General features: G+C 65.8%; 1 protein-coding gene across 4 annotated transcripts in view; it reads left to right on the top strand.

Moving 5' to 3' along the window:
- The window catches only part of ADGRA2 (adhesion G protein-coupled receptor A2), a 69,804-nt gene that overhangs the window by 44,077 nt on the left and 5,566 nt on the right, over window positions 1-20,161 (top strand). For 3 of the 4 annotated variants that reach the window (XM_075910872.1, XM_075910870.1, XM_075910874.1), the window contains 16 exons: window positions 10,021-10,092; window positions 10,337-10,408; window positions 11,238-11,309; window positions 11,686-11,849; window positions 12,059-12,272; window positions 12,880-13,044; window positions 14,787-14,985; window positions 15,128-15,277; window positions 15,608-15,769; window positions 16,036-16,236; window positions 16,480-16,681; window positions 17,493-17,701; window positions 17,837-17,964; window positions 18,387-18,510; window positions 19,039-19,184; window positions 19,697-19,783. In XM_075910872.1, coding sequence (XP_075766987.1) covers window positions 10,021-10,092; window positions 10,337-10,408; window positions 11,238-11,309; window positions 11,686-11,849; window positions 12,059-12,272; window positions 12,880-13,044; window positions 14,787-14,985; window positions 15,128-15,277; window positions 15,608-15,769; window positions 16,036-16,236; window positions 16,480-16,681; window positions 17,493-17,701; window positions 17,837-17,964; window positions 18,387-18,510; window positions 19,039-19,184; window positions 19,697-19,783 — 2,367 coding nt within the window. The remainder of the gene's footprint in view (window positions 1-10,020; window positions 10,093-10,336; window positions 10,409-11,237; window positions 11,310-11,685; window positions 11,850-12,058; window positions 12,273-12,879; window positions 13,045-14,786; window positions 14,986-15,127; window positions 15,278-15,607; window positions 15,770-16,035; window positions 16,237-16,479; window positions 16,682-17,492; window positions 17,702-17,836; window positions 17,965-18,386; window positions 18,511-19,038; window positions 19,185-19,696; window positions 19,784-20,161) is intronic. The other variant, XM_075910871.1, reaches the window with a different exon arrangement.

The raw sequence follows: 20,161 nt of genomic DNA on the forward strand, positions 1-20,161 counted from the left end.
ATAAAAAGCTGTGAAACTGAAAACAAAAATTCAGTTTTCACCAAATTTCAGTTGTGTGGACGTACCCCCCCAGGCCCCCGACTTCTCTCGAGTACCCCCGAGGGTTGAGAAATGCTGGTCTACAGCGCTGCCCAGAAACAGCTGCTGTCCAGGGTCATTGTGTTGGGATTCATGAAAAGGAGGAGAAGCCACACGCCTGGTTTCATTGTCCGTTGTTCAAGGGCCAGGTAAAGGTGAAGTTGCTTCCTAGACGTCTCATTTGTCTCTATACTGATTGCAGGGACGGGCGCCAAAGTCAGGGCTCACCTGGGGCAGCAAAAAGCCGGGGCTGGCCTGGCTGGAGCTGGTCTAACGGCTGCTCGGTGACAGTGAATCTGAGCTCCCGGGGCCTGCGCTCAGAAACCTGCCTGGCCTGCAGCCAGGTGTGCGGGAGCTTTCCTTCAGCACCACCTGTGCGCCTGGCGTCAGGTGCGCTGGGGCCTTGGCTGTCCGGGCCTCTGCTCGGTGGCTTGGGAGCCGCCGTGTGTGAAGCAGCTTCTGAGAAGCAGCCCCGCTCTGTTCCCGGACGAGGAACCAGGTGCCCGTGGCTTAGGGCCACCCTGCCAGCCATGCGATGTCCCCCGTGGCTGCTGCGCTCCGTGGCAGTCCTGGCTGGCGTGGGGCCGAGGGCTCATCTCTCCCGGGCCGCGGCTCTGTGCGCCGCGGCTGGGAATCCAGGCAGCGTGTGGCATGAGAGGGGCGGGGGCTTGAGCAAAGAGGAGCAGGTGGAGACTAAGGATGTAAATTCCCGTTGAATCGGTTCAGCCTTACGTGGAACCGGTGACCCGGTCCAAGAGGGGACCGGTGGGGGGAGCGCTCTGGCCCAGCTGGGTTGGAGCGGCCCCCCGCCCTGCCGTGGAGAGAGGCTGCTGCGGAGCAGCCCCTGCCTGCCGAGCGAAACGGGCTTGACACGGCAGGGCAGGGGCCGTGCTGCGCTGGGGCCAGATTCTTACTGGCACAAGCCAAGGCCCGAGGGGCCCGTCTCTGTGTCAGGTGGTTTCTCGGGTCCGTCGGGTCCCTGTGGCTGGTGCATTGGGAAGGTCGTCGGCTTAGAGGTGGTGCCCTTTGGCCCCAGCCTGTCCCCCCCTCCACAGCCCTGGCCTGCTTCTCCTTGGGCCCTGCCTCCCTCTCACTTCCAGGCCCAGCCGGCTCCCCCTCGGGCCTCTGCATCCTTCCTTCCGAGCTCCGGCCTGCCCCCCCCCAGCCCCCACTTCCTTTGGTTTGTTTAAACCTGCTGCCTATTGATTTCATGTGGTGACCCCTCGTTCCTGTGTGACGGGAACAAGTCACTCACTTTCCCTTATTCGCTTTCTCCCCACCGGGCTCTCACTTTCCTAGCGTGAGAGAGAGAGAGAGAGAGAGCTACATCTCCATGGCCATCAAACCCTTGGCATCTTGACTGAGGTCAAGTTTTTCTTCACTCAGTGCACAGTTAACTTGTGGAACTCCTTGCCAGAGGATGTTGTGAAGACCAGGACTTTAACAGGGTTCAAAAAAAGAGCTAGATAAGTTCCCAGAGGTTAAGTCCATCAATACTCATTAGCCAGACTGGGCAGGAATCGTGTTTTTGGCCTCTGTTTGTCAGAAACTGGGAATGGGTGACAAGGGAGGGGTCACGTGATGATTCCCTGTTCGGTTCACTCCCTCCGGGCCACGTGGCATTGGCCACTGTCGCACACAGGACACTGGGCGAAATGGACCTTTGGTCTGACCCAGGGCAGCCGTTCTTCTCTTCTGCGTGGTCACCCGGTACCAGCGGTGATGGTCCCCTCCAATGGCGACGGGGCGTAGGCTGCTGACGCGTGTCCTTTCCATGCCAAGTCACCCCTGGAAGCGATTTCCAGAGAAGTCGACTTGAAGCGAGGAAGCTGGGCTGGCTCTCCAGGGATGGGGATGGGATACCCAGGCTGACTTCACAGCCTTTCGCCCGGCAGCCTGGCAGACGTGGCCGGACCCCCGGGGAAAACGCATCCCTCGGTGTGTTAGTCGGCTCCCGGGGCCGCCACCGAGGCTGCAGTTTGCTGCGGCCGACGGAGAGCTGCGTGCTTAGCAGCGGCCACTCAAGAGTTAACCAGAATCCCAGCCCCCCCGCAGCTGAAGCTGTTCCTCTTGACTCCAGCTTCCTCTGGGAAAGCCACGGTGGGGCGTGCTGTTTGTGTTGGCCGGGCGCAGGGGGTGCAGCGCCGAGGTCAGCACGGGATGCGTCATGAAATAGTTTCATAATCTGAGTTCTGACCTGGGATTCGTGGGCCTCTTCAGCCCCGAGGAAGTGAGGTCCCTGGACAGGAAGGGGCTGCAGCCGGCCGGGGGACAGGCCTGGTTTGACGTCTGCACGGCCAGCGGTCGAATGGCTGCGCCCGCTCACTGCAGCGAGGCAGCCACCTCTGGGCCGGGGCACCATGTCGGTAGCCTGGGAGGGGACAGCAAGAGCACAGTGTCCCACTGAAACCACAAAGGGAGCTTAGGGCTGCCGGCTGCTCTTACCTCCTTGGAAGCTGGCCGGGGCAGGAGGCTAGTGTCCCAGCTCTGGCTACATAAATAAATACAAATGCCGGGGGATCCTGGGTTACCCAGCAGCCCAGAGCTCAGGGGTATGTTTGCTGGTGAGATCAGGGGCTTTCACCTGTTACAGGACTGCTCCGTGCTGTGCACTAGAACAGTGTCTCTCAACCTTTTTTTATAAAGTGCCCCTTTAAAAACAGTGATATGTACCCCCGGTACCTACAGTTTTCAGACACACACTCCCCCCCCATCATTGCCACACATTTGTTTAAACAATTTAATCGTAGCCGGGCGGGTGATTACATTTTGGGGTGTAAAAAGTACAAAAATAATAAAGCGCCGTGAAACTTAACGCAAAAACTCAGTTTTCTCCGAATTTCAGTTGTTGACGTTACCTGCTCAGACATCTCTTGACTACCCCTGAGGGGGCTCGTACCACTGGTTGAGAAGCACTGGCCTAGAAGACTTACCCGGCATCGCTCAGCTTCTTCACTCCGTGATTTTTTTAACTAAAAGAAAACTGAGCCTGTTTGATGGAAATGATTGTACGTTAAACCCTGGGAGTTTTGTGACGTCAATGTTAGTCATTTTTTAAAAATGGGAATTCCGTCAAGTGTGGTTTTTTCTTCATCCCTCTAAACTCTTAGTCGTTTGTTGTCCGGTAACGTTGGCACCTCGCTTTCAGAGAGGAAGCATCGATCGAGTTGTGTCGAAGCAGAGCAGCACTCCGCGTGTCTCTGCTTTCCCTCTTTTCGGGGGGTTTATTGACCCTCAGTCCTATTCCAGGTTCATTCTCTTTGTCCGGCTCGTCTTGGTTCAGTCCCTTTCGACATTGGCGCAGTTCTGTCGATGCTGAGGGCTGCACTTGACTGAGTGATTGTCTCCAAATCCAGTGCAGTCCCCTTTCCAGGCACGTCCCGTTTTCCTGGTGTGACGTAGTGGGGGTACCTGGCTGGTTTCTATGGGTCTGTGGTAACCCCACTGGCTGCCGCCGGTACCACAGCCCAGAAGAACAGGGATGGGGCATTATGCAAAGAGGGTCTCAACCTGTCTGACCAGTCACCCCCCATGGAGAGGAATAAAGGAAGGTGGATGCTGCCCTGGCTGGGGGCAGGGCTGGAAGAGAGTTGGTTAGTTTCTGTCTGGGAGCATGGAGGAAGCAGCCTCAGCAACAGGCTGGGGGGTTTAGAAGCCGGACCCCCACCATATCAAGGGGGGCTGAGGCATCCTAGGCCTGCCCTGTAACCTGGTGACAGCTGTGCTGTGCTGTATTCTGGAGAGGCAATAAACTCCCTCTGTTCTACCGGCTGGTGGAGTCTGTTCATGCCATTCCGGGGGTGCAGGAGGCGGGGGACCCCAATGCGTCGTCACACTGGTGTCAGAAGTGGGATGCACTGCACCCCATGGTTGGAGCTTCCAGCAGCGAGCGACAAGGCGCTGTAGAAGCAAGAGCCCTGGAGCCAGGCGTGCTGGAGACAGAGCGAAGCGGTTCCTGGGAATCGTGGGGCGCTGCAGCACTAGACTGGTGAGTCTGCACCGAGGGGACCAGCGGGCCGATGGCCTACGCCCGACTCTTGAAGGCAGAGCTGGTGAAGCTGTGCAGAGAGAGGTGCTTGCCTGTGCGGAAAGCAGCCAAGGCCCAGCTGATTGCCCAGCTGGAAGAGAATGACCAGCCACAGGGCCAGGATCTTGTCCCCAGGGGGAGCAGCCAGACCCCCCCGAGAGTGTGTCAGGCTCAGAGAGGGGGAGGAGGGCTGGAACCCACCGGAGAGATGAGACAGCTTCCCCCAGGAGGCCTGCAAGCTGTAGCCCATCTAGGGCAGGGGCCAGCCCAGCGGAGCTGCGGCGGCTGGAGATCCAGCTGCGGATCAAGGAATTGGAAGTACAGGACCGAGAGAAGGACCGCCAAGACCGAGAGAAGGAGCGCCAAGACCGAGAGAGGGACCGCCAGGACCGAGAGAAGGAGCGCCAAGACCGAGAGAGGGACCGCCAGGACCGAGAGAAGGAGCGCCAGAACCGAGAAAGGGACCGCCAGGACCGAGAGAAGGAGCACCAGAACCGAGAAAGGCAGCGACAGCATGAGCTGGCCATGGCAGAGCGGAGAACCGGCAGGGCACCGGCTGCGTCAAGAGTGGATGGGCCCCAGGGTCCCAGGGCGGCTAGACGCTTGGAGAGGCTCGTGGTGGCCCAATTGAAGGACATGGGCGACATAGACGGGTTCCTCAGCTCCTTTGAGAGGGCCTGTGGACTGCAACGGGTCCCCCCAGCTGACTGGCTGCAGGAGCTCATCCCCGCACTGAACCAGGGGGCGGCCGGAGTGCTCAGTCAGCTGGAGGACCTACAGCCAGTGGGGTTACCACAGACCCATAGAAACCAGCCAGGTTGTGCCAGGTGTGCCACTACGTCACACCTGGCACAACCCAACCTTTCCCTTGCTTTCAGTTGTGCTCAGAGGAAGCTGCACATCCAATCCGGTGGTCCCAGTTCTTACCGTTTAGGACGAGTTCTTGGACAGACGGACAAACGCCCACGTTTATATGCTGCAGTTGGCTTCATCCAGGCAGCTCGTCACATGGGGCCTTGCTATTCCCTCGAGTGGCTGGTTCTGATTCACCTCAAGTCCTCACAGCCTTCGGGGGCCCCACGTTAACGGAGCCGTTGGGTCTCTGGCCCTAGCAAACGGAGGGCCCCCCATTAGCAAACAAATCCCCATCAAATTCGCCCTCTTGGATTGGGAAACCGAGTCGCCGCGTTCCAGGAGGGAGGGTTTTATGGCCTAAGCATGGAGCGAGTTTTCAGGCTGTTTAGAACAACCAGGCAATTGTCCTCGGGTCTGTACAGAGCCCACCCTAGGAGAGCGCGTGTGTGTGTGTCTGTGTGTCTCCAAGTGTGCATGTCTCCGTGTCCGTGTGTGTCTGTCTCCATGTGCGTGTGTCCGTGTGTGACTCCGTGTGTGTGTGTGCACATGTGTATGCGCATGTGACTCCGTGTGTGTGTCCCTTTGTGTCTCCGTGTGTGTGTGACTCCATGTGTGTGTCCCTTTGTGTCTCTGTGTGCGTGTGTCTCCGTGTGTGTGTCTCCATGTGCATGTGCGTGCATGTGACTCCGTATGTGTGCGCACGCGCACATGTGTATGCGTGTGTGTGTGTGTCCCTTTGTGTCTCCATGTGTGTGTGACTCCGTGTGTGTGTGTGTGTGTGCACATGTGTATGCGCATGTGACTCCGTGTGTGCGTGTCCCTTTGTGTCTCCGTGTGCGTGTGTCTCCGTGTGTGTGCGTGCATGTGTGACTCCGTATGTGTGTGTGCACACACATGTGTATGCATGTGCATCCCTTTGTCTCCATGTGTGTGTGACTCCGTGTGTGTGTGTCCCTTTGTGTCTCTGTGTGCATGTGACTCCGTGTGTGTGTCTCCATGTGCGTGTGCATGTGTGTGTGAATCCGCGTGTGTGCGCACATATGTATTCGTGTGTGACTCCGTGTGTGTGTCCCTTTGTGTCTCCGTGTGCGTGCGTGTGACTGTGTGTGCGCACGTGCACATGTGTATGTGTGTGTCTCCGTGTGTGTGTCCCTTTGTGTCTCTGTGTGCGTGCGTGTGACTCCATGTGTGTGTGTGCGCACGCACACGTGTATGCGTGTCTCCGTGTGCGTGTCCCTTTGTGTCTCCGTGTGTGTGTGCGCATGAGCAAGAGATCGGTCGTGTCCCTTGTCCCCTTGCACTGTTTTCTTCGCCCTGGTTAAGTGCTGACTGTCATGGGGGAGGCTGAGTGAGATTTTTTCCATCTCTCCCGGTGGGCCCAGCCTGGCTTCTCCCCTGGTGCTCGCCACGCCCGCCCCCCCCCCCCCCCCCGGTCCACAGGGCTCTCGCTTTCTCTTGTAAAATGGGGTTCCCTTGCGGGGAGCCCTCCGGCACTAGCCCGCGTGTGGGGGGGGCTTTGCCCCCTGCTCTCTGCTCTGCCCGGAGCTCTGCCCTGGCGCGCTCTGCTCCGGACGAACGCTCCCACTTGCACTCGGGCAGTTTCCTGTCGCGTGCTCCAGGTCAGCGCGGCCGGCGCCGGGCACTTCGCACCGTCTCCCCCGGGCGCCTGGGGTCCGTCCTGACGCGGCGGCCTGGGCGGTGGATCGCCAGGCCCTTCGCCCTCTTGCCTCTCAGCTGAGTGGCGCTTGCTCAGCAGGCGGGGTGTGGCCCTTCCTCCGTGTCTGAGGCCAGCTCTCCCCGGGGGACCCGCTTTGGGCCCCGCGCCGGCGATAGCAGGGCCTGGCTGCCTGCACATGGTGTTTCCTTTGGTCGCAGCGTAAATCCGACAGGTGCTGATCTCCAAAACAAACTCGGCCTTTCTGCTGCTGGGTCTGCTCCCCAGCCATGCCCCTCCCCCCTCTGCCTCAGTGTCCCTGTCTGTGACATGGGGGTAAATGAGACCACACGTTTTGAGGAGGCTGCCCTGGCGGGGGAGGGGGGAGGGAGAGGTTCATTCTCTGGCCCTTCCGGATACGCTCAGGAGCGAAGTGGATCTTGTTCTGAAGCTGGAAAAAGTTTGGATGGACTTGATCCCCCTCCTCTCCTGCCCCGTTCCCTGCTTGAATGCAGCCACCTCTGGGGTGACACGTAGCAGCCTACAACGCCACCAGCCCGCAGTTGGACAGGCAGTGAAGAGGTAGGGGACAGGAATGTTGTGTCCAGGTGTTAGCGCCCCTGTAGCCCCTGGGGCAGACGCCCTGTCAGCTGGTGGAAAGTCCCAGCAGGAATATGGCAGCCGGCACGGCCCCATACTGTGCCCGTGGGTGAGGGGGACACAGCCTGTACATGCAGAGAGCCTGGCCGCCAGCCCACAGCAGCTGGGAACGTGGGGAAATAAAAGTCCTTGCGAGCCGTCGGCTCCCCGCTCACTGTGGCTGGAAGAGGTGCGGTCCGGGCCCCCCCGGGCTGGCCCATTGTAAGCCGTTCGTGTGCAGAGGAGGGAGGAGAGCGGCTGATAAAGTCTGGATTTGATTCCTTCCTCCCGAAGCGCTTCCCCGGCAGCCCTGGCCGGATGTGCTGGAAACGCCGCCCCATAAATTCAGCTCGACCAGCTTTTGTAAAGGATCCGTTTCCTGGTGGGGCTTGGGGTTGCCCCTGCCACGGCCCTTCCCTCCCGTGTGGCGCGTCCACGCGGCACAGGCGCTGCCCGGCGCCTCCACGGAGAGCGGCCTTCTCATGAGGCTAGGCAGCGGAGTGCGCGTGCAGGTGTCCATGTGGGGCTTGCGGGGCCAGGCCTGTGCTGTCTGCAAGGCCGTCAGTCTGTGTGCGTGTCTGCATGTGTGTGTGTGCGTGCATGTGTGTCTGTGTGCGTGTGCATGTGTGTGTCTGTGCATGTGTGTGCATGTGTGTGTCTGTGTACGTGTCTGTCTGTGTGCGTATGTGTCTGCATGTGTGTGTGTGCGTGCGTGTGTGTCTGTGTGCGTGTGCATGTGTGTGTCTGTGCATGTGTGTGCATGTGTGTGTCTGTGTACGTGTCTGTCTGTGTGCGTGTCTGTGTGCGTATGTGTCTGTGTGTGCATGTGTATCTGCGTGTGTGTGTGTACGTGTCTGTGTGCGTACGGGTGTGAAGGCTGTGTGTGCGTGTCTGTGTGTGCGTCTGCGTGCGTGTGCGTGTGTCTTCATGTGTGTGTCTGTGTGCATGTGTCTGTGCGTGTTTGTGCATGTGTGTCTGCGTGCGTGTCTGTGTGCGTATGGGTGTGAGCGTGTCTGTCTGCGTGTGTCTGTGTGTGGTTCCCTTCTAATTAATGAGGGAGACAATTTGTCAGGTACTTGAGTGGCCCTGGAAGGAGAAATGGACAGGGCTGCAATTGGGTGGTTCCATACCCGTGTCCGCTGGGGGTTGCCCCCTTCACTGCAGTGGGCGCAGCTTGGAATCTGGCTCGGCCGCGGGGCTCACGTAGATGCTCAAATCAAGCTCACGACCCCAGCGCGTTTCCTGCTGAGCGTGGCCGGGCGCTGCCAGCGCCAGCCTCCGGGACAGCCCTGCTGGGGGGCGGCAGCTCCAGAACCGCCTTGGCTTGTGCTGGTCGCCTCCGGGCCGCGCCTGCCTTCCCCTCGCCGGAGCCGCTGCCTTTGGCTGCCCTGGCAGGGGAGCCACACAACTCGTGTTGCTCACGGGGGCTTTTCCCGCTGCCCCCCCGAACGGGAAGCGGCTTTGCCCTGGCAGGTGGCTCCGCTCCCCGTCCCGCGGGCGAACTCGGCTCAGAGAGGGGGAAACGCCAGAGACACGAGCTGCCCCGTGGGCAGCGCCAGGCCGCGAGCTGGGGAGGGCAGCAGACTTGCCCAGCGAGGCAGGAGCCTTTCGCTGAGCGGCTGAGGGGGGGGGGGGGGCAGGATTTCCATTTTCACGGGACCCGGGCAGCCTGCTCCGTCGGGGGGATAAAATGCCCCCGGCTCGCCCACGGGTTATGGGCTGGGTGGGGGAGGGGCGGATCTGCCCTGCATTAGGCAGCCCCCTGCCCGCACAGCAGGGCCAAGCACCGTCTAGCCCAGGGGAGGGGAACCTGCCTCCCTCGTCTTGCCTGGATCCAGCCCGAGGCTCAGGGCCCCCAGAATGGGGGAGCCTGCTCCAGCACCCGGCTGCCCCACGGTGGGGCCAGAGCCCCCAAAATCTGCTAGGCTGGGCCCCTCTGGCCCGGGAGGGGGAGGGGGAGGGTCTCTCTGCTTCTCAGTCGGGGGCCACGTCAGCGAGCGCTGGGGGGGGGGGTTTGTTTCTCACTTGTGTGCGGCCCCCGACCCCAAAAAGGCTTCTCGCCTGATCTAGCCCATCCCTGGCGGGGCCTGTCCGACCTGCTCGTCCAATCTCCAGCGAGGGAGATTCCCCCCCCCCCCGGGCAATTCATTCCAGCTTCACCCCCGACAGGCAGGAAGTTTCCCTCACGTCCAGCCCCAGCCTCCCTCCCTGCAGCGTAAGCCCCTCGCTGCTCGTCCTGTCCGCAGAGGCCGAGGGGAACGTTCCTCCCGACGCCCTTGAGGTGCCTGCAGGCTGCTGCCACGTCCCGCTCAGTTTGCTCCTTTCCAGCCGGACCAAGCCCGATTCCTTCAGCCCCCCCCCCCCCCCCCCCCCCCCCCCCCCCCCCCCCAGCGCGTCCCTCGCTGCTCGTCGCTGGCCCCGCTCCCGTTTCTCCTGTTCCCGGACACTAGACTCTAATTGCGGCCTCGTGAGCGCGGCGCAGGGGCTCAGCCGCTTCCAATGGGCTCAGCCTCGCTGCTCAAGCGGGGGCCTAATTTCTCACTCGCATCGCTCTGGCTTCCGCGCCCGGCCACTGGCACTGCCCGTCCGGAGCCCGCTTGGGCGCACGCACGTTGCTGCCCTTGGTCCAGGGGTTACCGGGGATGGCGGGGCCGGGGCGCTGATCCGGCAGGAGCATGGGGCGAGGCTGCGCAGGACCCTGCGCTCTGCTCCCTCCGGGATCCGGCCCCGGGCTCCCTTTGCATCGAGCGTCTCTCTCCGTCCCCAGGGATCTCAAGAGCAACTTGATCAGCACCATCCAGCCGGGCGCCTTCCTCGGCCTCTCCGAGCTGAAGCGACTGTAAGTGGCCCCGGGCCCCACGTTCGCGGCTCTGGGCGAGTCCAGCTGGCAGCGCCGGCGAGTGGGTGGGGGCCCCGCACAGAGCAAGCCCCGGCCGCGCCCCGCACCCCGGCTCCGGGAGCTGCCTGTCCTGCACTTAGAGACGCGGCCTCGCCTGCCCCCCCCCCCCCCCGCGGCCCCTGGCGCCCCCCAAGCAAGGCGCTGCCCCAGCTCTTACCCCCCCCCCCCCTCTGCTTCTTTCCAGGGACCTCTCCAACAACCGCATCGGCTGCCTCAGCGCCAGCGTCTTCCAGGGACTCGCCAGCCTCACCCGGCTGTAAGCACCCGCAGGGGCCAGGCACCGGGGGGGGGGGGGGCTGCTGGCCAGGGGCTCCGCACACTCCCCCCCCATCACCCTCTTGGGCTAGAGAGATTCCCCCCCCCCCCCCGTGGTCCTTCTGGCCTCATGGGCTGCTCCCAGCCCCCCCCCCGCCCCCCTGTGCTGTCCGGTCCGAGCCCAGGGCCCCCCCCATGTGACAGCAGCTGTCGGCCGGGCCCGGGCCCGCGCGGCTCGGAGCTCATTAAAGGCCCGTCGGGTGGGCTCCTTGTCCCCACCAGCCCGGGTTGCTCATTACGCGCTGCCTGCGGCTCGTGGGCCTCCCTGATCAAAGGCAGCGCTAAGGCCCCGCGACACGGAGCCCGCTGGGCCCGGCCTCTTGTTTTCCTTTCCTCCGTGAGACGGGGCGAGGGGGGTGGATGAAAGCAGAAAGCAAACCGAGCCCCAGGGCTCCTGGCGTCTCCTTCCAGCTCTTGGGGCAGTGACACCTGGTGGTTAGAGCTGGGGAAGTGACACCTGGTGGTTAGAGCTGGGGAAGTGACGCCTGGTGGTTAGAGCTGGGGACAGGGCTGTAAGACTCCAGGCCTGGCATTTCCCAAAGGGACGAGTGATTTAGGGGACCCATTGTGAGCCCTGGAGGGGGCAGGTACTTTCAGGGGGCCGATTACCCCCCCCCCCCCCGCCGCAGTCTGTGAGTGGCAAAAGCTGCCACCTGCCCCCTGGAGCCAGGCTCTGGGCCGGGCCTGGAAAATCCCCTTTCCCACCCGCCGCTGCGAGCGCGTCGGACAAGCCTCCATCTCCTCCAGCCCTGCCTTGTCCCCTCTCCCAGGAACATGTCCGGGAACATTTTCTCCAGCCTCCAGCCCGGCGTCTTCGACGAGCTGCCGTCTCTGAAAGTCGTGTGAGTGTTTCACCGAGGAAAGGGCGTGTCGCACGGCCCCCCTCCCCTCGCACGCCGCCTTCCCCTTGCACGCTGACCTCCCGGTGCTGGGGGAGTTGCCCAGTGGGGCAGTGGGGACCTGAGCTAGCTGAGGGCAGCTGCACCGCTGTGCAGCCGGGCTCACGCCCAGTGCTGGGGCCATCGTGCGCTCACATGTGTGTACGGCCCAGCACGGTACCAGCGGTGCACCTCGCCGCCCGTGCGGCCGTGTTCTGCCATAGCACCATCACCTTCCGGGCCCTGCACCCAGCCACCGAACCCCGGGACAGAGGGTTCCCTCTGCAACTCTCCATCTCCGCGGGGCCTGACTCCAGCCCTTCGGCTTTGCCCCTTCCAGCGACTTCGCCACCGAGTACCTGACGTGCGACTGCAGCCTGCGCTGGGCGCTGGCCTGGTCCCACAACCGCTCGGCCCAGCTCTCCGACCGGACGCTGTGCGTCTACCCCAGCCCCCTGCACGCCAAGCCGCTGAGGAGCCTGCGGGAGAGCCAGCTGCAGTGTGGTGAGGCCGGCCGGCCCGGGGCGCTCTCCAGGGCCGGGCAGGGTTGAGTGTCTGAGGGCCAGGCCCCGGAGAAGCCCTCAGGGCCCAGGCAGGCCCGGCCAGCCGTCTGGCGGTCCCGTGGCGCGGCCGGGTGGATCCGCCACCGGCCCTTGATGCTAGCCCCGTGGGGACGAGACGGTTCACCCGGGTCTCTCTGGCCTTTCCCGCAGAGGGCGCGCCCGAGCTGCACACCCACCACCTCATCCCTTCGCTGCGCCAGGTGGTGTTCCAGGGCGACCGCCTGCCCTTCCAGTGCACGGCCACCTACCTGGACAGCAGCACCCGCATCCTGTGGTACCACAACCGGGTGCTAGTGCAGGAGGACGAGGGCACCGGCATCATCCTGGAGGAAAGCCTGGTGCACGACTGCACCTTCATCACCAGGTGTGCAGCAGGCTCCCCGGGGCTGGAGACATGCCCTGGCTCCGTGGGGCACTGGGGGGGTAGGGTGCCCAAGCACTGGGGGGGGGCTGCCCAAGAACTAGCGCTCCGTGGGGCACTGGGGGGGTGCCCAAGCACTGGGGGGGCTGCCCAAGAACTAGTGCTCCGTGGGGCAGCTGGTGACCCAAGCTGCTCCAGGCTGGGGCCAGAGGGCTCAGCTCAGCTCCATCCAGGCATTGCTCGAGCTCAGTTGCACCAAGCAAGCTCTAATGGGAGCTGGATCCCTGGCTCGGCCCCCCCCAGTCACAGGGCTTGGCCCCCCAGGGTCCCTGGAGAAACCCCAGCCGGGATTCCCAAGGCCACGGCCGCGTTTCCTCGCCAGCTGCCGCATCCTCCCCAGGTGGCAACTGAAATGCTCCCTGGGCCTCAGTTCCCCTGCCCCAAGGAAAGGGGCTGCGGAAAAGCCCTGGGGTAGCCGTGGGTACGGATGCAGCCGCGCCCCTGCCTGCGCTGGACGGGGCCCCGGGTGCCAGGCCTCGGGCGGGGGAGCAGGGGGGCCGCGCCGGCTGCTCTCCGGGCTTCTCCGACGCGAGCGCTCTCTGGCCCCCAGCGAGCTCACCCTCTCCAACATCCACGTCTCGGCCAGCGGCGAGTGGGAATGCGCCGTCGCCACCGCCCAGGGCAACGTCAGCAAGAAGGTGGAGATCGTGGTGCTGGAGACGTCGGCCTCGTACTGCCCGGCCGAGAGGGTCACCAACAACCGCGGGGACTTCAGGTCAGACCCCCCTTCCCCGGCTGCCCCCCCCATTGCCTGGCTCCCCGGGGGCAGGATCTGGGGCCGCCACGGTCTCTGCTGGGCTCGGGGAGCAGGTGGGCGCCTCGCGTGCTGACGTGGGTCCCGGTTTGCTGGGCCGGCTTCACGGGTCCCTGGCGCTGGCTGCCCCCCAAGCCCAGGGGCAGGTCCAACGCAGCGCAGCCTCCCGAGTCCCGAGAGGGGTGGAAAGCCGCTCTGGGGGGGGGCTCAGCGGGCGCCCCCACTCCAGTTATTAGCATCTGTCTGCGGAGTCCCCCGGGGCCCTTCCCACCCGCTGCACCCCCTGGCCACTTGCTGCTGGCTCCCCCCGGCTCGGGCCGCAGGCGCGGGGGCTGCGGAGGGCTCAGCCCCCAGGTGACCCGGCGCCTGGCAGCGATTAGGCCGTGGATCGGGAGGCTCCTTTGAAAGGCTTCCCGGGGCCAGGAGGTGTCGGAATTTCGCTGGCAAGAGACGAAAGGCTTGGGGAGCCCACGGCAGCCTCGGTGGGGCCTTTCTGGGAGGGAAACGACGGGGGCAGCCAATGTGGCTTCAATTAGCAGCCCCCCTCCCCCGCATGCACCCCGCCTCCTCCGCTCGGCCGGGCGTGGAACGCGGGAGCTGGGAATCGCGGGAACCCCCCTCGCCGGCCGGGAGCTGGGCAGCACAGGGCACCCGGCCCAGCCCGGCTTGGGGCAGTGAATCGCTGCCAGCGGCTTGGGGTTGGGCAGCACTAGGCATGGCAGGCTGGAGGGGCTGGGAGCGGTACGGGGGGACAGGGCAGCCGGGGTAGAGGCTGAGTCAGGGGGGCTGCGGCTGGCTTGGGGCCGGCGAGTGGGGGGGTCACGGTGGGTGGGGGGCGGGACGGCAAGGGGAGGACGTGGGGCTGGCAGAGGGCTGGTAGGAGCCGCGCAGAGGGCAGCCGAGGAGCGGGGAGGACTTAGGGGCCCCGTGAGAGCTGCCAGCGCCGTGCTGCTGAGGGCCGGGGGTGAAGGGCTCCAGCCAGGACCAGCGCTACCCGGGGAATTTGTCCGGGCTGATCCCGAACAGCCCCTGCCCCGCGGGCGCCCCCGGAGCAGCGGCTCAGCCCTTTGACTCAGCCGCGGGAAAGCGGGAAGAATTGTGGGCCTGGCCGTCTGCTGAGCGGGGCCCTCGGCGTGGCTCCCCGTGGCGGGGGACAGGGAGGGGCTCTGAAACCAGATGCTGCCGCAGCTGGAGCAAGCCGCGATTTCCAGGGAGGGAAGTAAATTTCCCCATAAAACTCTCAGCTGCTCTCTGCATTGGCTCCACTTTTTCCCTTGGGCAGGCCGGCCGCAGCTGGGAAGGTTCCCCTGGTGGCCTGGATTGCCCCGGCCAGGCTCACGCATCCACCCCCGCTATGCACGGCTCCCCCATTCTGTGCAGACAGGCTCCCTTGCTCTGGGCCCCCCCAGCCTGGGGGCAGTTACCCCAGCAGCACCCCGAGGAAATGGGGCCGTAACATACCAGACGGGGGGGGGGGGGGGGGGAGGGGTCAGTGGCAGGACCAGTCCCTGGGGCAGGGACCCGCCCGCTCCGTGGCGAAGCGTTTCCAGGCGGGGCTGAAGGGGGGTGAGCTGGGGGGTCCTCCTGGCCTAGGGGTGAGACCCGGCGGCTCCGGGCTGCTCGGGAGCGGTGGGCCGATGTCCTGCCCCCCCCCCCGTGGCCCTGCGGCCCGCTCTCACTGCGCCTCTCCCCCTTTCGCGCAGGTGGCCGCGCACCTTGGCCGGCCTCACGGCCTACCAGTCGTGCCTGCAGTACCCCTTCGCCGCGGGGGCCAGCGGGCGCCCGGCCGCGGAGCAGCAGGCGGGGCGGCGCTGCGACCGCCGGGGGCGCTGGGAGGAGGGCGACTACTCGCGCTGCCTCTACACCAACGACATCACCCGCGTGCTCTACACCTTCGTGCTGGTGAGCGGGGGCGGGACCCGGGTCCCCTTTCCCCGGCCTGGCAGCTGCTGGTCCGGGGCTCGGTCAGGGACCCTTCCGTCCCCGCCCCACGGCCGGATGGGGGGGATCGGCCCAGCTAGTGACGCCCCCGTTGCCCCGGCAGATGCCCATCAACGCCTCCAACGCCCTGACACTGGCGCACCAGCTGCGCGTCTACACGGCCGAGGCCGCCAACTTCTCCGACATGATGGACGTCATCTACGTGGCCCAGATGATAGAGAAGTTCATCGGCTACGTGGACCAGATCAAGCAGGTACGGCCCAGCTCCCTGCCGTCTCGGCCCCCGGCCCCTCGCTCGGCACGTCACCGCCCCTGCCCGGCCATGAGCTCTCAGCCCAGGGCTGAGCAGCCTGGGAGCAGAGCCCGGCCTTGCCGCAGGAACTCCCGGCCCCCAGCCTCGGCCCGCCCAGGCGAATGCCCCTCTCCGAGGCTGGAGTCCGGCCTGGCGGGGCCTCGTGCCCCCCCCGAGACAGGCAGGCCTTGGCCCCGGGGGGAGGCTGCAGCACCTGGCTGAAGGGGCCAGAGGGACCCTTCCCCGTCTCGGGGCCAGAGCCCACAGCGACCAGCCCCGTGTCCCCCCCAGCTCCCGGACGTGCTGGTGGAGATGGCCAGTAACATGATGCTGGTGGACGACCACACCCTGTGGATGGCGCAGGTCGAGGACAAGGCCTGCACCCGCCTCGTGCGCGCCCTGGAGAAGATGGCGGGCGCCGTGCTCAGCAGCAACTCGCAGCACGTGGCTGTGGTAGGGGGGGAACAGTGGGAGAGGATGGCAGGCTCCGGCGGGAGGGGGGTGCTCGGTGCTGTGAGGGGGTGGCAGGCTCCGGCGGGAGGGGGGTGCTCGGTGCTGTGAGGGGGTGGCAGGCTCTGGGGGTGTGGGCCCAGCGCTGTGAGGGGGTGGCAGGTTTGGGGGGGTGCCTGGCACGGGGAGGGGGTGGCCGACTCCAGGGGTGGGGGTGTGCCCGGCGCTGTGCTGTCCTGCTCACTCCCCGGGCACTCTGCTCCCGCCAGAACGCCAGGAACGTCGCCTTCGAGGCCTACCTCATCAAGCCGGAGAGCTACACAGGCCTGAGCTGCACGGCCTTCCAGCAGCGCGACGCCGGGCGCCCGCCCCTGCCCGAGCCAGAGCCCGAGGCCCTGGCCGACCAGCCGCTCAGGTTCAGGTGCACCACGGGCCGGCCCAACATCTCCCTGGCCAGCTTCCACCTCAAGGTACTGGGGCGGCGCAGGGGCAGGTGGGGGCGGCGAGGGCGCAGGTGGGGGCGGCGAGGGCGCAGGTGGGGGCGGCGAGGGGGCAGGTGGGGGCGGCACGGGGGCAGGTGGGGCGGCGAGGGGGCAGGTGGGGGCGGCGAGGGGGCAGGTGGGGGCGGCGCAGGGGCAGGTGGGGGCGGCGCGGGGGCAGGTGGGGCGGCGAGCGCCCGGGGCCGGCTCACCCGTGGCTCCCTGTCCCCTCAGAACAGCATCGCTCTGGCCTCCATCCAGCTGCCCCCCAGCCTGTTCGCCAGCGCGGCCCCGCTCGCCCCGCCCCCCGCCTGCAAGGTCCAGTTCCTGGTCTTCCGCAACGGCAAGCTCTTCCGCAGCACCGGCAACTCCTCCCGCCTGGCCGACGAGGGCAAGCGCCGCAGCGTGGCCACCCCCGTCATCTTCGCCGGAACGCGTAAGGGCCGCAGCCCGGGGGGGGGGCAGCACTCCGGCCTCGGCACAGCCAGACCCCCGGGGGGGGGGGGGCAGCACTCCGGCCTCGGCACAGCCAGACCCCGGGGGGGGGGCAGCACTCCGGCCTCGGCACAGCCAGACCCCCGGGGGGGGGGGGCAGCACTCCGGCCTCGGCACAGCCAGACCCCGGGGGGGGGGGGCAGCACTCCGGCCTCGGCACAGCCAGACCCGGGGGGGGGGGGGGGGGCAGCACTCCGGCCTCGGCACAGCCAGACCCCCGGGGTGGGGGGGGCAGCGCTCCGGCCTTGGCACAGCCAGACCCCCGGGGGGGGGGGCAGCATTCCGGCCTTGGCACAGCCAGACCCCCCGGGGGGGGCAGCGCTCCGGCCTTGGCACAGCCAGACCCCCGGGGGGGGGGGGGGGGCAGCATTCCGGCCTCGGCACAGCCAGAAGCATGGTGGGGCGGGAGCAGCATCATGGGGCTACGAGCAGCAGCTGCCCCCCTGGGCCCAGTGGCTCTCAGCAGCTCAGACTTGCTCATCCCATGGGGGTGGGGGGGGGGGGGAGGCGTCCGACCCAGCTGTGGAGCCATAGGGCCCCTCACTAACCAGACCTTCCTCCTGAGCAGCTCGCCTGGGCCCTGCCCATGGGGGCTGCTGGGGCCGCCCCTGGGCATGGGTTGCTGCTGCCCGGAGGCCAAGATGCTGGTGCTCAGCTGGGCAGCGGGGGTGGGGGCATGAGAGGCGGGCAGGCAGTCCCCCTCCCCGCCCTGGGGGGGTGAGACCCTGGCGCTCAGCCGCTCTCCTCCCCAGACGGCTGCGGCGTCAGTAACCTCTCGGAGCCCGTCGCCGTCTCGCTGCGCCACACCCGGGAGGGGACCGACCCGGTGGCTGCCCACTGGGACTTCGAGGTGCTGGGAGGCTACGGGGGGTGGAGCACCGAGGGCTGCCAGCTGGCCCACCGTGAGCCCAACGTCAGCACCCTGCTTGCCCGGCGCCTCCACAACTTCGCCGTGCTCATGGTAAGGGGGCTGCTGGCCGGGGGGGGGGGGACCACGGCTCCCTCCGCCACCCCCTCCCCCCGCAGCGCTGGCCTTGGCCGGCTGCTCTCTGCAGGCAGCCGGCGGGGCCGTGACGCTCCCTGTGGCTGTCGCTAGGAATTCAGCCATTTCCCCAGCGAGGCGCCGGGCCCGGCGGAGGCGCTGCACCCCGTTCTGTACACCTGCACCGCCCTCCTGCTGCTCTGCCTCTTCACCACCATCATCACCTACATCAGCAACCACAGGTGAGCTGGCGCCGCGGGGAGGAGGGGCGTGCGGGCCGCGCTCCCCCCCAGAGGTGGCTGCACTCTGGCGCCTGGGGGCCGAAAGGCAGAGCCAGGGAACAGTGGCCGAGGGTTTACTACTAAATATCGTAACGAAGCCTCAGCCGCGACTTTCCGTGAGTCATTCGGCTTGGCCGCCGGGTTCCCGCTGCAGCCAGGTGCGTAGAGCAAGGCCCATGAGATTGCGAGAGCTGCTCTCATGGGGCTGGGCAGCGCTGTCCGCAGGGAGCCCCCACCCCGGGAACTAGAACGCCCCTCGCTCCGGTCAGTGCCTGGCTGCGGACCCGCCCCAACCCGCCCGGGCCAGCTCTGCCTGGAGGGACTCAGGGCACCGTAACCCTTCCCAGCCTGCCACGACAGCCCGGCCCCCGCCTCTCTTTCAGCACCATTCACGTCTCCCGCAAGTGCTGGCACACGCTGCTGAACCTCTGCTTCCACATCGCCATGACGTCGGCCGTGTTCGCGGGAGGCGTCACGCTGACCAACTACACCATGGTCTGCCAAGCAGTAAGTAGGGCGAGGCCCAGGCCCCGCAGCGCTGCAGCAAAGCGCCACGTTCTCCGGTGAGCAGGCCAGACTGCGACCCTGCCCCTCACGCCCAGCAGTGTCCGTGCAGGAGAGGCCCATGCCGACAACGGCCGACCCACCGCTCTCTCCTGCAGGCCAGAGGCACATTGCAAAGTGCTCCCTGCAGTGCAGCGTACGAGAGCAACGCAGCTGCAAGAGAAAACCGCAGCTGCAGTCCATGTTCCCACGGATCTTTTCCATCCACGTGTGGAATAAAGTTTGGTATGCGCACCAAAGCACGTGCGAATGTGCACCACCAGGAGAAACACAAGCCTAGGTGTGGGCGCTCTGCTACTTGGCTGGGCCCCGTTTGAATCTCCCGGTCAGCCGCACAGCTTACAGGGCGCGCTGGCTGCAATGCATTTGGCAGAGCACAGTCCTGCCTGTGGCTGCAGCCAGCCCGAGTAGCTGCCTGGATCCTACAGCGCCTGGCCCGCCCCTACATGCGCTGTAACTCTGGCCCTGCAGGTTGGCATCATTTTGCACTACTCGTCCTTGTCCACCCTCCTGTGGATGGCCGTGAAGGCCAGAGTCCTCTACAAGGCGGCGACGTGGAAGGCCCCGCAGCAGCCAGAAGGTGACGCGCCCCAGCCAGCCCCTCGGCCCATGCTCCGGTAGGGACGCTGCTCTGGCGCAGCCGGTGACGTGAGCTCGCGTGCGCATGCCAGTTACGGGGAAGCCTCCCCGGCAGGGAGGGGTGCAGCCAGAGCCCTTCCTTCTGAAAGCCGGGGTGGGGGACGTTTGAGCCAGGGGCCGAATCTGGCCACCGAGGGTCCTGCACCCACCTCCTGGCAGCCCCCTCCCACACACTGCACCTCCTCGGTTTTTATCCCACCCGAGCCGGGGGGGGCAACCAAATCAACTAGCCTGGGCTCCCAGGCTCTGGTGGGGGAGGACTGTGGGGAGTGTCTTACAGCCCCCCCCCCCCCCCCCGTTTTAAGGAGGGGAAAGTGCGACTCTGCCCCCAGCCCTTCACTCCAGGGCGGCAGAGCCACATTTGTTCCAACCTGCCCCAAGCCGGCCGCCCCCGCTGGAGGATTTCAGGCCCCAGGAGAAGGGACTGAGGAGGGGGCGCCACAGACCCAGCCTGGGGGGCAGGGTAACACCGGCTTTGTTCACGTTACAGATTCTACCTGATTGCGGGCGGCATCCCCCTCATCATCTGTGGGATCACCGCGGCCGTCAACATCCACAACTACCAGAACAACCCCTAGTGAGTGCCCCCGGCGCGGCTCCGCCCTGGCCGCCTCGCTGCCCCCTTCGCCCCCCCGAGGAGAGGGGGCGGGGCAGCCCCCGGAGCATGCGATCAGATTGCAGGGAAGCTAACCCCACCGTCCACGGACACACGGGGGGCCGTGCGCCGTGGCTGCAGCGGAGCGTTGCCCTCTGGGTGCTGGCGAACGGCTGCCCGGCCAGCCACAGCAGCACCCTAGGCAAGGGCAGCTGGAAGCAGGCGCTGGGGATCGGTTCGGGCCCGGCTCCAAGCCAGGCTGGGAATGTAACCCGCCAGGAGTTTGGTTTGCAAAGGGGGAGGAGCGGCCTCGACAGCAGGGAGCTGGGCGGCACGTTAGCCCTGTAAGCCCTTTCAGCT

Source organism: Pelodiscus sinensis, chromosome 28 (genome assembly GCF_049634645.1).
Source record: "Pelodiscus sinensis isolate JC-2024 chromosome 28, ASM4963464v1, whole genome shotgun sequence".
NCBI classification, from domain to species: Eukaryota; Metazoa; Chordata; order Testudines; family Trionychidae; genus Pelodiscus; species Pelodiscus sinensis.